Here is a 19,273-nt window from a genome sequence, read left to right on the forward strand (position 1 = left end):
AACTCAAGTCCAAGTCTCTGCCAGGCTCTTCCACCCAACTTGTTATATTGTAACAGATGTACCAATGCTTGTGAGTCTAGCGAAATCATAGCCCACTTGTCCTTTGATTTTCTATAAAGCCATTTGTTTCCATAGCGACAATCAATAGCGCTCATTTGAGCGTCACAGATATGTCCGTTGATGTCTTTGCTTTCAGGATACTTGAGTATTGTGTGTTACATAATGAGGCCAAAGGCAACCAGCGACTGTGTCCCAAATATAACACACAGTTGAGTTTAGTCTGTCAAGACTGAGAGTGACACAGTGGTCTGGGTCTCATGAAACTGCAGCATTGATGAAACAGTGAACAAAATTTCAGAGGCCACTAGATGGCACTCTCGGTTTAGAAATGATGGGAAGTTTCTTTGAATTTGGTATTAACGTCAACAAAAACATTTTACAGCAGACAGCGCCATCTGGTGGCCTCTGAAAATCAGGACACTGTTTCATGAAACCTCATTGTCCCACAACATCACCAGTCTAACTTAATCTCTGAGCAAGACACCGACCATCTGGATGATCACAATGTTGGTCTCAATATTTTAAATTTAAAAAAGGGTATCAAATGACATAAATAAAATTAATGTAGGGTAGAACCCCGCCAACGGCTGAACCCTGACGTGCATATCCTGACTTTAATGGAGTCCTCCTGACCGTTTTTCTCACCTGAGACCACTTCGCTATGGGACACCCTACCAGGAGCAACTCGGTTCTCAAGATTACAGAGGAACAAAACATCCCCGACAGCATGATGATGATGTGTGGTAGTAGTAATCCTAAGTGAGGTGGTTGGAGAATAGGCAATAGGTTTCTCTTACTTTGCTTTGGCATCAGCATCTTCGTGGCCTTTACTGGAAACATCTTCCAAACCTCCAATCAGATGCTTGAATGAACTGAAACAAAGAAAGAGGTGCTGGTTAGAGGCCACAACTCCCTTAGTGCATTGAAGTAGATCAGTATAAGAAGCCGGTGCATTATCTGGCCAGACTCTTATCACCACCGCTGCCGGTCACAATGAAATATTCATCAGTCTGCTTTTAGAGACGAGCCTCTCAAAATCACTCAGTAGATGAGAGGATCGAGCGACTGCAAAGAAAAGTGCAAAAAACGGTGTGAAAGCAGAGGAGGACGGAGTGGGCAGTTGGAAAACTAAAGTTGAAGTGTTGCTTACATTATCCAACAAATACATTGTGTAAAACAACACCCTGCTGAGCCACGCGTTATGAGAACATTAGTCAGTGTTAGCCACATAAATCAGCCACCAAACTACGTTTCAAGAGTTTCTGTTTTCATCTAAAATAGCACATCCACTGCCAGGGTACTGCAGTAACGCTGTCAGCCCGGACACTGTTACCCCACACATTGCTGAGCATTACTACTGTAGCCAACTCTGACTGAAGAAATGGTGAGACATTTCTAAGCCAAGATGGAGATGTGATTTCTTCAGTTGATCCCGGTGATGTCATGGTCTACCCTGTACCCACTTGGTATGCAACCCTTCGTAGGAAGGGTCATCCTTATGTGACACAAAACAAGAACCACCTTATCTGAGATGGATACAGGGGGTACAAGTATCTTTTAAATCAAAATTGATACTTTTTTTTTTCTGTAACATCTGTAATAACAGTGACGTTCTTATAATCGACAATTAAATTGGTCACTGACTGGTTCATGAGTCCACTAGTTGTGACTTCATCGCTTTTTTTTTCCATTTGACAATCTGTAGTAAGAGGAAACTTGGGCATTAGCCTGACATACCTTTCACACCAGATTTTTAGAAATTAAAATTAAAATATAAGCCCCAAAGGTAACAAAGGTTCCAAAGGCAATGACGATGGGAGGGCAGGGTGTAGAACCCTGTTGGGTTTGTAACATCACAGACGATGTTCCATCAGTGTTAATTTGAGGATAAAAACAATAAATAAATCATATCTGATCAAATGAATCTTGTAGTAATGAAGCTTGTAGAGTCATGTTAACTAACAACAACGGTAAGCTAGCATAGCCGTTGTTGTGAAGCGCAAGTAGTTTATTTTTCTTTATTTTGTTTTCTCTCGGGAAAACATGGACTTTTTTGTTAAATGGTGAAGAGACTTATTGGATACAATGTACGGCACTTCACTATGCTACACACAATCATATTTCATTCCACACTGCAATATCATTCAACACCATATCGTGCTATGCTATGTTTGCTTATCCAATACTATGCTATGCTACAACGTTTCATTTCACTTGCAAATTAGATTTTAAGACGACTTATGCTGGAGGTTACCTGTACATTCCGACTGAGAATTAGTTAAAAAACAAGACCGAATTGTGGCTGTCCCTGGTTCCTGCCTTGAGCCTGGTTAAGATTCTTGTGTCGTTTCAAAGGCTGAGACTATTTCCTTTAATTGCCTGGTTGAAAAAAAAGCTTCATGGCTGTTCCACAGATTCAAAGACCAGTTGCTTGTTTGTATTCATAGTCTTCCCACCGTCTGCTCGCTCCTCCATAAAACCTCCCGCAATTATCTTAATCTCGCCTCAAATAAAGATGGTGTCAACTGAATGCAACACCCAAGACAACATAGGCACAGAGACAACAAAAAGACATGAAAAAAAGGACGTGGAAAACATAAATTGGGCTCGTGTGTCACAGGAGTACACACTGATTTACAGCAGTTACGACCTGTATGACAGGCAGAGTTAATCACCAGTGCGGAGTGACTCACTCACTATCCCTTCTGTTCACCGTGAGGATGTTGCATTTATGCGTGTTGTTTTGTCAGAGGCCTCAGGGAGGGAGGCCCGGAGTAAGCTGATACCATTGACTCGCTGTGACAAACACATCTGTTTGAACACTTTCAGCACGCGACTAATGCGTCCAGATTTAGTGGCGAAAAATGGTCATCTTAAAAGAAGGGCCCATTTAAATCGATCAGAAGCCTAAAACAAATGACTTGAAACAACTTTTTTTATGAAACATTTCTTAGGTCCTTTACACAGGGGTTCACCCTGAGTATGATAGCGATCCAGTTCCCAACACCGTTTGTAACAGAGAGTTGAGAAAGCTTGCTCCAAACTGCTTGTAAAATCTGACCCGCTGTCGACCAAACCCATGAACAGACCATGCTGCCAAAGCGCCTCCACGTTGGCACATCCAGCCGCTGTCTACTGTTTATTATTGGGGACGTGGGACGCATGAGCTTACAGAACAGTGACGTTCATAAAAGAAAATATGGCGAGACATATTGACATTTTCTTTTCCCATTGCCGAGTTAAAGTCTGTTGAACAGTGTGTTTGACCTATAGGGGCTAGAAAAATGTCTCATTGAGTTTTGATGCATTTTTAAGACCAACAAACCGCCCCCTCCTCCAAAAATTACTAAATGTTACTAAAGGTTTCTGTTCTATGCAGGTACAAATTTAATCATAATGATACAATGCTGTCCTCTCTGTTAAATATTTAATCAACATAGTCAAATCTCTGTGTACGATTGCCCTGATATTAGATTTCATTCTGAAAACTAACACTTCTGTGGCTTCCAAGACTAGTAGGAAGCATCAACAGATGGCTGTTGCTTTCATGACACCCAAATCTACCGTCGTTCATTCTTGAGTTTTCCTTCATCATAAAGTGAAATTATTCTCCTGGAACCCGAGGACAAAAAAATAAATAAATAAATAACAATGAACGCATCTGTCATTCATTGAAATGGCAAATGTTCCAGTTTAGGAAACAAACTTCAGAACCAGTTAAGTTCATCAACGAGGTGTGACTGTATAAATAGAGCACAGAGCTATTTCAGTAATCTCAAAGTGCAGTCACAGATCTTTGTTTTTATTATCATTTTCTTTTTGGTAACTTGGTAGAAATTTCAGCTTCTTATCTTGAGAAGAAGAATATATTATGATGATTTATTTTATTTTCATTATTCATCACTAGCTGCAGTGTACATATGTTTTTTTTTATTTAGTTAAAGTTAAAGTTTGAGGACTTCATTTCATCCCAGTTATCCATTTTTGAGTATTTTTAATGCCTAAAAACACATTGAAAACATTTTTGTAAAATGAAATATCATATTTATGATTTGCCAAAAGAACTATATGGTCAATATTGAAATACAATCTATAAATGTACGATAAAATAAAATTGTAGCACACATTTTATTGGCATAGAATAATTGCACTCAATGATATCCATATCATATTTGATCTTGTTTAGTTAATTATTTATTTTTTATTTTATTTCACACGAATACTTTTTAGTATTTGTATTAGTTTCTTTTTTCCTTTGGGTTGATGGCACCTCCAAATAAAACAATATAACGTGGTGGCGATGAAATGTTGTATGTCAACATTGTTAGTGTCACAGTGTTATGGATGCCTGGAGACTGAAAATATGTAAATGAAGTACTGAATATAAAACCCCACACACTAGCACACTGTTCCTGCTAATGGCAATAATAAATGTGTGGCTATAATGTGAGTAAACACAGCACTTAGGAGTCCTACTTGAAAATCCGCCTCATTAACACTGATGGACCATAATGAGCAAAGTTTTGAGGCAGTTCCACGCAGCTGCACACGATGAGAGTCCAGTCAGACTTGGCAAATGTTAATCACAAATGAGAACTTCATGTACTTACTCTCTGTCAATGACCAGACAGGTGACGGCCTCGGCGGCGATGACGTTGGCCGTCCTGACGTCCTCCCTGGAAAGATCAGGAAGCATCATCAGACAGAAGCAATAGAGAAAACAAACGCGTCGCCAGGCGCATCATTCCAGCAAGACATCTGCTAGCAATAAAGCAGACAGATTTAAGGATGAAAGACATTACGCTTTCTGAAACGCGACATCAAGTTCGTCTTCGTCTGTCGACTCCTCAGAGGAAGTTCCCCAGTCACACGAATCTTCCGAGTCTGTCGCCCAAGATTCCATCCTCTTGAACAGAACGCTTTAGAAATCTCAGACTGATCTGATCCTTTAAATCATCTGCGAAAATCCTCCGCCGTTATCCCTCAAGACGATCAGGACCCATTCGAAAGCAGCAGAACTCAAATAAAGGGCTGAAGAGGACTGAAGTGTCACACAGACCCCGCCATCACTATCTCCCTGTCAACTCCGTTGGTCGGACAAAACCAAAACACACACGCGGCTCCCTCTCTGAGCTGGTGCTCTGAGAATAAAGGTCGCAGCTGGTGGGGGTTAGAACACGTTTTGAAAGGTGAGGAGGAAGGATGTGCTTGTCAGGGAACATTGGATTTATGAACGTACGACAGTGTAGCTAGCATGGCAGCCGCAGCATTTCATCCCACCACGATAATCTCCGATGACCTGCATCCACACTCTTAGCACAATAGTCTGGCACAGGCAGCGCCACCTGTTTGTCCGCTCGCCCAGGGCAACATCCAAAACCTTTCCCATCCATTTGCATTCTGGCACTTGGACTGACTGTATAAATAACTGGGCTAACAACTCATTAAACTGCAGATATTCCAGCACAAAAACAATTACACTGATGAGAAGACAGCAGACGTTCTCCTTCAGATGATTGACTGTGATACAAGGGTTCATGAGAGTGCGACTGCAGTGAATTTATGGGGTGATTATTCAAATATTCAGTAGCTGAGATGTGACTTATGAGTGCTGTTGAGGCATAAATATTTGTGTGCATCATTTAAGAGGATGAAGAGCTTCCTTGTGCAGTCTGAACTACTTTTACCCTCATTTCTCTTATTTTTGTTTGACACCACTCTCGGAGCAAAAGGAGCAATCCATTTCCCTACTTTGGACTGAAGTCGTGCCTATAATAAGTTAAGAAAATATCTCTTAATAATTGCACTCTCTGACCCAAGGACCACGCTGGAAATTGATTTTTGGATCAGTGAGGTGAAATTGGGGCTCACTCTATCCACTCCAGGCATCAAACTGATATTGGAGTACCCACTGAAATGATGTCTACCAGAACCATGATTTGCTTTTGGATTGGAGGAACGAGACTAGATGGCAGCGGCGATGAAACTGGGGAGAATTGTATGGAGAAGGCGGTTGAATATCTTTTTTCCTAAACACACACCACATCAGGTTACACATAGGACTTCTCCATTGTATAGAAGGTTAATAGACGTCATCAGACCATGACAAGTCGAGGAAGTGCAGTCACTGAGGTGGGTTTTAGCTCCTGATCTTTAGCTTATTTCGTTCCTCATGTGTGATGTGTGTGTTTGAGTGGTTTATATGCAAATGTGCACTCTGTGTGAGATCGTCTATCCATCTGATTTTCAACTAAGAAAAGCAAGAGGTGGGAAATCATTTGTGAAAATAGCAATTTAGCATTGACTGGTTCCAACGTGTCCAGCTTGTCAGACTCAAAATGCTGCAAGCAGTTTACAAGATAACATGACAACTTCTCATCAGAGATCATGAGCGTGTTTGCCGCGGAGCTTCTCTCGACAGCTGTCTGAATAACTAGAAAAGAGAAATACACTCCTGTTTGACTGGTAGGTTGCTAAGAGTAATATTTCAAGCGCAGCAAAATATAAGATAAGATAAGAATATAAGATAAGAATTTTCAACCACGTCAGTGCAAGTTGTGCAAGATCACAACTGACGTGGTTGAAAGTGACCTTTTGCTTGATAGCAGAACAGACACAGGCACAAGAAAGTCACGCTAAATAACATTACACTGGTAATGAATCATCAAAGACAGATAAAAAAAATGAATCTATAAAGTAAGTAAAGAATCTCAGCAGCAAAATAAATTAAATGAAGTTAAAAAAAAAGCAATATATTGGTCTCAATATATTGCGGAACACTACAGTGACCAGCTGTCCCTTGAGCTGATTGCTACCCACAACATTATATATATATATATATATATGAAAAAATAATCACAATTACATTACAATTAATGAAATCAAAATTAATTTTTAAAAATGGGTTAAAAAGGAAACCAAATGTGGTAGTAAACCAGCTGCTTGGCAGAGGTCTGCGCTCTCCCGAGTGCTTGACTAGTTTTTGTAGTCTTCTGTCATTTAAAACGATGCTTCCGCGATGCTAACAATAGCAAGAAAAGGCCGTTGAACCTCAGACGAGAGTTTCGATGTGTTTATGTTGCAACATCCGCACAAAGGAAATAAGGGGGAATAAAATGAAGATGGTCTCTTTCATTTTTGATGAGTTGATACAGCCATCTAAAAGAACACACTTATACCGTTGAAAGGCTTTTACGAAGAAGGTGTCAAGGTAAATACGTGAACAATAATTGATCATTCATGAGCATGGAAGATGTAGATGTAAACATCAGCTTGTTGCCGACGAACATTAACCCCTGAGCGTGTGCATGCATTAACTCGCTCTACGCAACAAGTGTTTGTCTCGGCTACTCACCATGGAGACACAACATTACGCCTCAGGTCATATAGAAATAGTGGTTATGTAAGAATGAATCATACTTAAGAGACCTTGAGGGTTTCACATTAGATGTCGGCTTGTTCCACCTGCTCGACTGTAGCTGAGGAAAACTGTTGCGTCCACGCTGGCGAAGACTGTGCGCCGATGAGCCGCGGGGACACTTCCCAGCCTGACAGGGCTAAAGATGGCTCTGCACTTGTTAATGCACCTGTGTATGAACACACACTCACACCAAACAGCTGCTCGCCGTGTCTGGAATATCCGGTGAAATTACGTCCAGGGTAGCCCATGCTGTTGGCTGCCAATGCAGGGTTGAAAGAGAACTGCTAATTGGACAGCGATCTGCTCGACTAGGAAGGTGGTTATCAAACACGGGCCTGGCAGCGTCCAGGGCGACGGAAGGACAATGAAGCGATGCCTCTTATGTAATAAGCTCAGCTGAGACAAATGTTTGCTTCCGACATACTTCACGATTAATATCAGCAACAGTGTAACTAGTATAAACATGTTTTCTATGGAGCTGAGACAAGTGTTTTTCCGAAGTTAAAAAAAAAAAAAAAAAAATGAAAGCAATCTTGAACTGAGTTTCCCCGGACGAGACACAAGTGAGACTCACCTTAATCTTCAAAAGGCAACAATAATACACAAGGCTTTAGAAAGCAAGTCAGTGAATTATGATCATATTTAGATTACGGTACACAAATCTGATATTTTTTAGAATGATTTTTCCTTAGTTATTGCAGACTAATTAAACTTTGTTTTTTTGTGGTGATTATTTATGGTTTTCTATGTATTTTTAATGAAATATACTTTCTGTAGGGCAGAACACGCAAGTAACCACACACCAACAGGATGTCCAAAATAAAAGGGTGTTTTAGTTGCTTCAAGTGAATGCAATACAACATCAACACCACTGTTTTGGGGACTGTTTTACCTGTTGACATTAATGTAGTAATGAATGTAGAAAGTTGTGTTGTGACATGACTAAAATCTCTTTTCTTCTTATTTAGACAAAAGTAATTGAAATGTATTTTACAGAATGTGTCCATTATTAATATTTCCATCTGATTTATTTATTTATCTTGAATTTTTTTGTCTATTTTGTGTTTACTGGCTACTGTAATATTCTATAAAGAAATCAGTTGAAAATGTGAATTTAATTCCATACAATATATTCTTTCTTCTTTCACACAAATATTGAATTATATTAAAAATCCTGAGGAAAAAAAGTCATTTCTTCCATAAATATGTGTTTTCGGAACATAAGAACTAAAAAAAAATCCACTGCAATAGTGGCACTTTACACTGAATAACCACATTTGTCGAACGAAAAACAACTTTTCTTTTTGAAATCGTTTATGGCGGCTCACAGCAGTTCCAGCATATGATGTGACCTTTATTAATATTCCAGCTCTGTATACGTTGATGAAGATTTGATTTTGCTATTGTGAGGAAAGCTCTATGTTGTATTAAAGTCAGTGGTTTTCATTTTGTGTGACATTTCCCCTGTATTTTCCGCAGCCACTGTACTTGTCTGAGCCTGTGCAACATCAGAAAAAGTGAAGGTATATTTTTGCCTGATTGCATGCTATAAACACTTCAGCGGACAACCATCGCTGATCCCTCTCTGACCCCCATACTTGTGAAAGCTCACCTCATCTGCTGGTGCAAGAGCCTCACGAGCAGTTGAGTGAGATCTGGATCAGGTCCACAATGCGTGTACCTCTGACAGCCCAACATGCCAGCTCATGAAGAATGTGTCATCAGATATGTCGACGACGCCTCCTGACAACAGTCGGCTGAGGTGCTGGCAGCAGCATCCAATCATAGACAAGCCATCAGGGGAAACAAGAAACCTGAGCGCTTCTTTATCCGCTACAGATTATACTCCAGGAACCGTCTTGGTCTGGGGAATATTTGCGATCAAAAGCAGAAGCACCAAGAGAGGCTATTGACACATTGTGCTTCTCTAATTGAGGAGATGAGTTTGCTCAAGAGGCCACTGATCAAGAGCCTGTTTCGAAGACGTCTCAGTTGTTTCAACGCCAGAGATTCACAAGCATCAAAGTGTGGCTTAAATGAACACAATAACCGAACAATGGGATTAGCAGTCCCAGCAGGGTCGAGCGCGGCTGACTTGATTATACATTATCTTATGAAAAGCTGTGAAGATGAAGAGCAAATTGCAGACTTCAGGACGTCGCAATCAAGGAACTGCAACAAACGGTTTCTTCAAAAAAATAAAAATAAATAAATAAATAAATAAAAATCCCTTTGTGCAGTGACAGGGGAAAAGAATTATTGGATTTAGAATGCTCCAAAAAAAATTGACTGAAATAATTGAGTGACTCCAGTAAACAACAGGACATCGATGTTTTTCCTTTCGACATCACATTAGTGTGAAGGAGCAGGTTTCTAACTGGAACAATCTCCACCAGCGTCTACCAGGGGAGCTCCCATTCTCTCGTGTCCGTGTCGCCCCGTCGTCGCTCGTGTCTTTTAGTCATCAGCTGTGACATACGAGGGGCCGTGTGAGTCCAACCATCTGTGCGGTTCCAGCTGTCACAACAACATATCACTGCGTCTGTGGGTCCTCATAACCTCCTGAGAAACACGGATGCTTTCAATGTGATGGCAATAAATATGATCTGGCTCACAAACTGCTTTGATCTGTGCATTTTTCTTTTCACTGAACCCACAACTGCGGCTGAAACATTAGCAGAAGACACTGTTGTAATTGGCATTTCATATCCTCAGCACTTTATTACATTCCTGATGAAATTGAAGGTGTTTTTCTGACCCCTTCCACAGCTAAGGCCGCTTTACAATGAACGACCACAAGATGGCATCATCTTCAATCTTTCCAGGATGACGCGCCCCGAGTGAAGTCACACACGACCTGCTTCCAAAATTAGCACTAAAATGAGAATTCAGGAATGGAGCCAAGACTGAATATCAATATTCTAAATTAATAACTGAATTAATGTGTCCTCTTACTGTAACTGTCTTCCATGATTGTTTTTAGTATTAGTAATTATATTGTTATTACTAGCTAAATAAAAACAAATCCATGTTGTGGGGGTGAACCGGGGCACACAATTGTTCTGAGATGCAGCAGTGCTTGGTCCATGGTGACCACCACACGCTTTTCTCTGCAGCTGGGGTAGCTATGATTCAACCCACAAGAGTTATGGAACTTGTGCATAAAAAAGGCTTCCATTATTCTCTTCAATGCTGAACAAATCCTGTATTAAGGTTCTATTCAGGTAAAGTGAGGACCAAAACAAACCCACCCACCAGAAGATGATGTCCAACCACTTGCCTGTCCTGACGCTTACAAATTGAACCACACAAATACATTTTCAACCAGTTATGAAGGATGTATCTCACTTGAATTCTGATGTAGTCTTTTTCTACAAACCAGCCCTCTCAGACCGCCCAAGAGAAACTTCACAATTTGGCACTGATATTTAATGTTTGTTTTATTCACTCTGAAGTGGCATCTCCCTGGGCAAACCACAAATGAAACACACTTCTATTATTCAGCATTATTCCATGCTCTCAAGTCATCGTGTTCTTCTGCGTGTTCTCATATGCTCAAACAGATGGAAACTAGAAAGACACAGACAGGCAGCCCATTTCTGCTCATGCTGTGTGATCGCCATTGTGATGTCATTAATAGTTGCATTCAAATAAACTAGCAGCAGATGGCAGTAGCTTTTTGGAACTTGTTCGCACAATAGTACAAAAAAAAGACTGCTGTCGAAGCTCCTTCCTCTGAGGACATGAAGAGTAGCTGTGATGACCAAAAAACATTGTGTCAAAATACTCCGATCGTCCGTGTCACACACAAGCAGAGGGGGCGGGACAGAGAAGGACCAACCAATAGGAATAAGACAAAATAGTTGAGCTGTCATAGGACGATTACCCAGCCATCATTCTGTACTGTCATTATCTGCATCAACATTCATGAATGTTTCCATCTCTGCTCAGGAGTAGGAGGAGCGACTTTTTGTTTCATGTGTTGCCATGCTGAATCGTGCAATCTGACTCTCAGTTTTGTGGGCCAGAGTTGTATAACCCATGCGCACCCATCAATGGGCGATAGGGTTGGGACACCCTGGAAAGGTAGCCACTTCATCACAATGCACAATAAACAAACAAGCAGTTGCTCACACATTCTCACCTAAGGTCAATTTCGAGGGCTCAATTGACCTGAAGCCCAAATGTGCATGCCTCTGGACTGTGGGAGGAAACCAGAGAACCCGAGGAAAACCCACATGCACACAGGAAGAACATGCAAACAAACACAGAGTGCTAACCACTAGGCTGCCGTGTTGTCACTCTGGAAGACAATTTGAGAAAAATAAAATGCAACTGATGTCCATTTTCAATATCCATAAGTCTCTGACATATCATGTTTTCCATCAGAATAATGTGAAGTTACTTCAATTTCATGTAATGGCCAGTTCATTGCTTAATTTACAAGCACAATTCATTACGTTCAGTATAAGGATATACAATCAACAAAATCATATTGATTTAAATCTAACCTTTCTCTCGTTCTATTTTTTTTCACTCCAAAATCTGTCAGAAAAATGAAGTCCCCGCAGCAGTGTGTCTTTAAAATGAGGAATAACGCTCAAACATTCAACAGCATATTTAACTGCACTCAGTATTGACGGCACAAATCCAGCCACTTTATTCCACCCACCCATCCATCAACACCATTTTCACAGGAAAGCGGCAACAATTATTGCCCTCAAATTTTAACCATCGATTGGATGAGGAAAGTCGATTGGGTAAAATAAAGGACATCGCTGAGGTGACCTTGCTGTTATAATAGACGCTCAGCTGCGTCGGGGGGAGGTGAGCTAATATGGTTAAAGCAAAGGTCTCGAGGAGCACAGCGAATGATTGTTTGTATTGATGGCATTTTTTCCCTGTGGTTTCTTGGCTTCATGAGATAACTGAGTGAGAAACAACACAGATGGGAAGTCACATGACATGATAGATCTTCATCGCAAGAAGTTCCCTTCAGAAATGATTTCACATGTAGGTCCTGCTGAAAATGAATTGCTAAGGCTTTGAACCACAAGCGTTTGCTTAGGTTAGTGAAGAGTGCAGCTCAGTTAATCATTCTCAATGCTGTGTAATGAGTGTGAGGCTCAAAACTCTGGCACTTGCCAGGAAAAATGAGTGGCGGCTAAAGTATGGTTCCAGCTGGAGGCTGATTGATGGCAAACGTAAAAGAATAACTGAGGGTTGTGACTGAAAATTTAGAGATGGTGTGGGTGAAAGTGACAGAGGAAGCAGGGGGGTTACACTGACAGAGCCACCCTTTCTTACCCTTGCAGCGCTTTCTCTCCAAACCAGTCTCCTTTTCCGAGGCTCCGCAGGTAGACAGGTTCCCCATTGGGCGAGTCCTCCCTCGTCACATTAACCTGAGTAGAATGGAGATGGACGGTTAGAAGTGATGATGTGAAACGTAAATGTCTGGCATGTAAATCAGAGGGGACAGAATGAATCCGGTTTATTCCTACATTACACCAAATGGATGCTCCAGGCAGCAGGCGACTCACACTATCACAGACACGGGTCTGGTGTGACAGATCTCTTCGTGCACGAGTGGTCTGTTACGAACAGGTGGCTGGCTACTCAGTGCAGAATCGGGGAGGTGCCGCTGACCACTTCATTGGCCAGATGACATGTGAGCGATGGCTCCGTGCCATGATTGAAGACCACAAGTCCCCGCACATTGTGGAAGCCACACTCGAGTCGATTGTGAGGTGCAAGAGGAAGTGAGCAGGGACGACATGCGGAGTAAAAGCTTTTGCTATCGACCATTAGCCAGGGGTGTGTGGAGAGGAAGCTGGAGACCCAGTTCAATCCAGCAAGAATTCCCACTCCGACAAGCAAGTAGTTCTATCCACACATCACTGGCATTTCTGTACCCATCCATATCGTTCAGTCATGCTCTGATTCTTTTGGTGATCTCCAATTGACCCAAGTGGAAAGATAGATCTTCCCACTGTGGACAGGCTCGAGATTGGAGTTGCAAGGGGTTCAAGGTTGGCAGTCCCCTTGAAAGCTGTAAGGTATATCACAAACCACAGCCACATGTCGAGAAGCCAAGACAATATTGTGCTTTTCTACAACTATTTTTTTTCTAGTGGTCTTGGTATAGGATTTACGTGAAGACAATGCTGACGGATTCCAGAAAGTGGGGCACCAACATATTCATCACTCATGTTATGAAAACAAATGCCCTCAAACACCCTGTCAGCTGGAGTACTGAGGAAGAAGCCCTTTAATAGAGTCATACAAAGAATGAAGCACCACTAGTTAACTACAGTCAAATATAATGATCTAATCGGGAAAATACAGAGAGAAGAGAGAGCTGACTTCCACCGAGCAGCTCATTTCCATCTATGCAGTGATTTCCATGACGATGAGGATGATGATACAATGGATGACGCTCCCCATCAATTCAACATCACTATCCATTTTGCTAAACAATGTGCATCAAGTATCCTAATCTTAACCAACCCCTCAGATAGCAAAACATGTGCTTCAGCATCAATGTCTTTCCCACCATAAAACCCTCGCAGAGCGTCACTGTCTGCTTTAAATGGTCTTCCCTGGCAGTTCATCTGAGAGTGGGAAGAGGCTGCAGCACTAATCAAGCACACCAGCATCCAGGGTGATCATCATCATCATCATCATCATCATCAAATATTTTAACCATCAGTCGTCTGCTCAGCCACATGCCAGGAGATCTCTGTCACGACAACAACCTGAAGGAAGACAAGCACGCCTGAGACAGGTGTTCTTCCAGCCAGTCAGACTTCAAAACAGAATAAACAACAATGAAATATAATCTTGAAAGGACAAAAAAATATGAGCCAGATATGTCTTCTCTTTTTCCTAGAAAGGCGGCAACAACAAGCCACGATGCAAGGTCCATTCAGGTCTCCATAACACATTAATACCAGATTGTGGGAAATCATTTTTGGCCGCATACACCTGCACTCTTGGGTCAGGACCCAGACTTCATCAGCACTGAGAAGAGTGACTGATAACACGGGTGAGATACGTCATCTAGACCAGACACTCTTCTTTAATTAAATGGCAAAAGTGTCAAATGAAAGAGTCCAATTGACTTCAGATGAATTGTATGGAAATGCAGCACGATACTAAACAAGACCCAACACAAATCTCTTCAGGGTTCAAGTTAAAGGCACTAAAATTTGGACTGAGTCGACCCCTTGTTGCAACTGATGAGTCAGCCAGCAGATAATGCAACTTCCTGGCAAAAGAAATCATATCCTACTTCAACAAACTTCCTTCCGTGGTGGCCACCTGAATAAAAAAACATTTTCTTGTCAGTGTCGGAGCTCATTCTACACTGTTTTTAGAGTGGATTCAGAGACAGTGGCGGTTTTACGGATCCCTTTAAAGTTTTAAGTTTAAGACAAGGAGTAAAATCCACCACCCCAAAATATCCCGGGGACACGAGAGCTTCCACTCAGTACGTGGCCATGTAGAGCCAGCTCAAAAGCTCCAGCAGATCTCAGTCAGCCGCCAACTCTGGATTCTCAGCATTTTCTGCAGCTTCATCCCACTGTTCTGTGATGACAAGTCAACTTGAGTTGGTTTGCTCTAATTTCACTCAAGCAAACACCATAAAATATGGGGTAAAATCACTGCTATGTAAAACCATTGTTATATATATATACATCGCTGCCTTGGACAACTTCTTGAAAGATTCAGTCATATTCGATGAAATAAAAGGGGAGGAGAAAAGAGGAGAGGAGAGGAAACAAAAGGAGAGGAGAGGAAAGAAGAGGAGAGGAGAGGAAAGAAGAGGAGAGAAGAGTGAAAGAAAGGAGAGAAGAGGAGAGGAGAGGATAGAAGAGGAGAGAAGAGTGAAAGAGAGGAGAGGAGAGGAGAAGAAAGAAGAGGAGAGAAGAGTGAAAGAGAGGAGAGGAGAAGAAAGAAGAGGAGAGAAGAGTGAAAGAGAGGAGAGGAGAGGAGAAGAAAGAAGAGGAGAGAAGAGTGAAAGAGAGGAGAGGAGAGGAGAAGAAAGAAGAGGAGAGAAGAGTGAAAGAGAGGAGAGGAGAGGAGAGGATAGAAGAGGAGAGAAGAGTGAAAGAGAGGAGTGAAGAGGAGAGGAAAGAAGAGGAGAGAAGAGTGAAAGAAAGGAGAGGAGAGGAGAGGAGAGGAAAGAAGAGGAGAGAAGAGTGAAAGAAAGGACAGGAGAGGAGAGGAGAGGATAGAAGAGGAGAGGAAAGAAGAGGAGAGAAGAGTGAAAGAAAGGAGTGAAGAGGAGAGGAGAGGAAAGAAGAGGAGAGAAGAGAAAAGGAGAGGAGAGGAAAGAAGAGAGAAGAGTGAAAGAAAGGAGTGAAGAGGAGAGGAGAGGAAAGAAGAGGAGAGAAGAGAGAAAGAGAGGAGAGGAGAGGAAAGAAGAGGAGAGAAGAGTGAAAGAAAGGAGTGAAGAGGAGAGAAGAGGAGAGAAGAGGAGAGAAGAGAGAAAGAGAGGAGTGAAGAGGAGAGGAGAGGAAAGAAGAGAGGAGAAGAGGAGAGAAGAGAGAAAGAGAGGAGTGAAGAGGAGAGGAAAGAAGAGAGGAGGAGAGGAGACAAGAGAGAAAGAGAGGAGTGAAGAGGAGAGTAGAGGAAAGAAGAGAGAAGGAGAGGAGAGGAGAGGCGAGGAGAGGAGAAGAGAGGAGAGGAGAGGAGAGGAGAGAAGTGTTGTTGCTGGTGTTTATCCATCTCATGCTGACAAAATGATGATGATGTGACAAGAGAATTTGCTGAGAAAAAGGTGACTAATTCCTGAAGATTAGTGGAATGAACAAAACGGCTAGCATGTGGCTGTGGTGTCATCATTGTTTTAGGGTGATAGCTAGAGACTTGCCAACTCAGATATGCTGACACCACTTAAATGCAGTGGTGTGCAGCAACTTCATTGCCAATCCCGAGTGAGCTTTGAATGTAGGTCACATATATTATAGGTGGAAACCAGTCTTGTAGTCTTGTAGTAATGCCACCGAACCCAAGACCAGAGCATAGGGAGACCAAACTGAATACAGAACACACAAGCTCAAGGCTGTTCACGCATTTATTTCTGCTTATTACTGCAAACTAAACTTCCGTCATTTTTAAAAAATAAATCAAGAACTGCAATCATGGAAACAAAGCAGTAATTTGTCCAGTCCCCGTTGGTCTTGCATTATGTGGTCTCGACTACAACGCTACTCTGCGCTCTCTCATGCTTTTCCAGTTGTTTTTCACGAATCTTAAATGAGCAGATCCATAGCGCAGAGATAGCCATGGAAACTGGAAGCCATTGCAGAGCACCAACATTTGTAGTCTGCTCACCATTAATCCTCAATAGAGATTCTCACAACAATGAGGAGGTAAATACCAAATATTAATTGTAAATGAACCAACCATGAGGACAAAAAGGGTGATTGCTTGAGGTACAATGGCCAACCGTCTTCAGAAAGCCTAAGCAAATACCTATTTTGTGGACAGATACAAAGTGAGAAATAGCAGAGTGGATTATGCTGTGAAGGTCAAGTGAGCATTGTGCAAAAGAACCAATGTGCTCATGTCAGCGAACGGCCCTGAACAAGAGTGTTTTCTCGCCTTGTGAATCTGCCGCTTCGGGTCAGAGGAGAAATATACATATGGCAAGCTTGAATTAAAGGCTCACAGTAAAATTGAAAATCCATCAAAAAAACATTTTGTACAAACTGGTTTAATAAGAAGTGAAACTCCCCTCTAAATCCTCTACATTACCGAAAAGGTAAATATCTGGATACAGACGTTTCCACAAAGCTTACGGAGCAGTACCACTGGAAACCATGGGGCGCAGTGATGCTGTTACTACCTGATACATGGCTTTAATGAGACACAAAGAAGACAAAACAAAGGTGGGAATTCTCCATCCTGCAGTCGTGATATATTCAACAGCCTCACTGACCACCGCCTCCTACAACGCTGCCTCCATTTTCATCTTTTGTACAGGAGGTACCTTATCAATACCTACTCCTCTATTGCTATGTTGCTATGTTTGGTTTCATAAACGTTTGACTCTGGGCTGCTCCCCCTGGTGCATATGTGGGTGAACAGCAATGCAAAGAACTCATGAAAGCATGTGATCAGTGACAATTAGATGGTTTGAAACGAATGGGTACAATTTCGTGACACGCTGTCTTCCAAAACTAAAATTTGTGTATGAGGCCAGCCCTTCTTGTGTTTTGGGGAGTGGCAGTTTTTCTTATGCTTGGCGATGCATCTTTCCATGGAAACAACAACTTAGAAACAGCATGAAGTCAAAGCTCACAGTTTCTGCGCTCACACTGATGATCGGCTGCGACTCGACTGCTCACACTATTTCAGTGGAAACAACATCATCGCAGGCCCAAACAACAATGTGACGGGTTTGTTCACACTGTTTGGACTGCTTCACAGAGAAATGTCGCAGGACGAAACAGAACCGCTCGAATTATGCACCATCACAACTACAATATGAGTCAAATAAAGACCCTATTAAGTCTGGCCTTTTGGAGTTTGACCATAAAAAATGGTTGACATTTCAATTTGACAATAGAATTTCAATAATCTGCCACTTCTAAGTTGGTATGGAGGGCTTTCAAATTAATATTGAATTCATGAATGAAAGTCATGATGACTAACAGCTCAAGTTCCTGAAAGGTGGAGACTGTTGTGTTGTGTAAGTTGCCAAGCAATGATCACATCATTTGTCTTCAGTTAAAGTAATGTGCCTGTGAGTGTGTGAGGCTCATCACAGCGACCGTCACCACCTCTCACCAGTCGACGCACATCAAAGTTAAACAGACGGCAGACAGAGCTTCCTTCATCCAAGACCCTGACTAACAAGAACCAGAAATAACCAATGTATTCCGACGGATTATTTTAAGTGTGTAACAAGATGCGATGAGTCAGTGAACATCAGGGCCAAGGCATTCATTATCTCCCAGACACTGGAGCAAGCCATTATGATCATAAGCAGAGTATAAAAAGGATTGGGGATGGAACGTGATGCATAGTGTGTTCTGCGATGTACATTTCATTTAAGTCATAAGTGAGACAAGAGCGGGATTAGGAGGAAACAAAACTCAGACAAGTCTGATTTTTAAATACAGAAGACAACATGACCCAACATAGTTCGCAGCATGTACGGTGAGGCTTCAAACCCAAGTAACCATGAAGGATCAGAACCCCACTGAGCCGAGCCGAGCCACATCTACAAAAGCCGGTGTTGATGACAAAGAGGTGAAATGAAAGTGACTCCATTCTCATTTCCAGATGCCTCCAGTGACTCCCGCACAGTTGATGAAAGACCTTCTCCCGTCCGAAGATGACAGGAAGGCCCCATCCAAACACTCTTTCCAGCATTCTGCCTTCATGTTGTCATTAGAAGCGTTGTAGTGCTGAGCTAGAAGTCGTGCTCTCACCTTTCCCTTGCTGATGATGAAGAAGGTGTCTCCTCGCGCTCCTTGTCTGATGATGTACTCCCCGTCTTCGTAATGCGTCTGTGCAGGAGGAGAGAGGAGGGTTACGTTGGGTGACATTTTGAGAGTGAGAATCACAGAAATTACTACATATTGAGAGGGAATAAGCAGTGACTGTGAAAAATTCATTCCATGATCTGGTGCTCTGTGACCTTGAATGTCAATAAAAAAATGATGAACATATCAACAAAAATTGCTCTGCAAGATGTCAAGCGAACGTTACATCAACGACCCTTCAGATCTGGGAGTATTTCCCAGCATGCACTGTCTCGTCATTCAGCACTAACAGACG

The 19,273-nt window shown here is 42.0% G+C and overlaps 1 protein-coding gene across 2 annotated transcripts in view; it reads right to left on the bottom strand.

Moving 5' to 3' along the window:
• Positions 1-19,273, bottom strand: part of LOC128765090 (cGMP-dependent protein kinase 1) — a 113,733-nt gene that overhangs the window by 11,177 nt on the left and 83,283 nt on the right. For both annotated transcript variants that reach the window (XM_053875523.1, XM_053875522.1), the window contains exons 6-9: positions 18,925-19,002; positions 12,788-12,882; positions 4,671-4,736; positions 858-932 (exon numbers count right to left, since the gene is read on the bottom strand). In XM_053875523.1, the coding sequence (XP_053731498.1) occupies positions 858-932; positions 4,671-4,736; positions 12,788-12,882; positions 18,925-19,002 (314 nt within the window). The remainder of the gene's footprint in view (positions 1-857; positions 933-4,670; positions 4,737-12,787; positions 12,883-18,924; positions 19,003-19,273) is intronic.

This window comes from Synchiropus splendidus, chromosome 9 (assembly GCF_027744825.2).
Source record: "Synchiropus splendidus isolate RoL2022-P1 chromosome 9, RoL_Sspl_1.0, whole genome shotgun sequence".
In the NCBI taxonomy this organism is placed as follows: Eukaryota; Metazoa; Chordata; class Actinopteri; order Syngnathiformes; family Callionymidae; genus Synchiropus; species Synchiropus splendidus.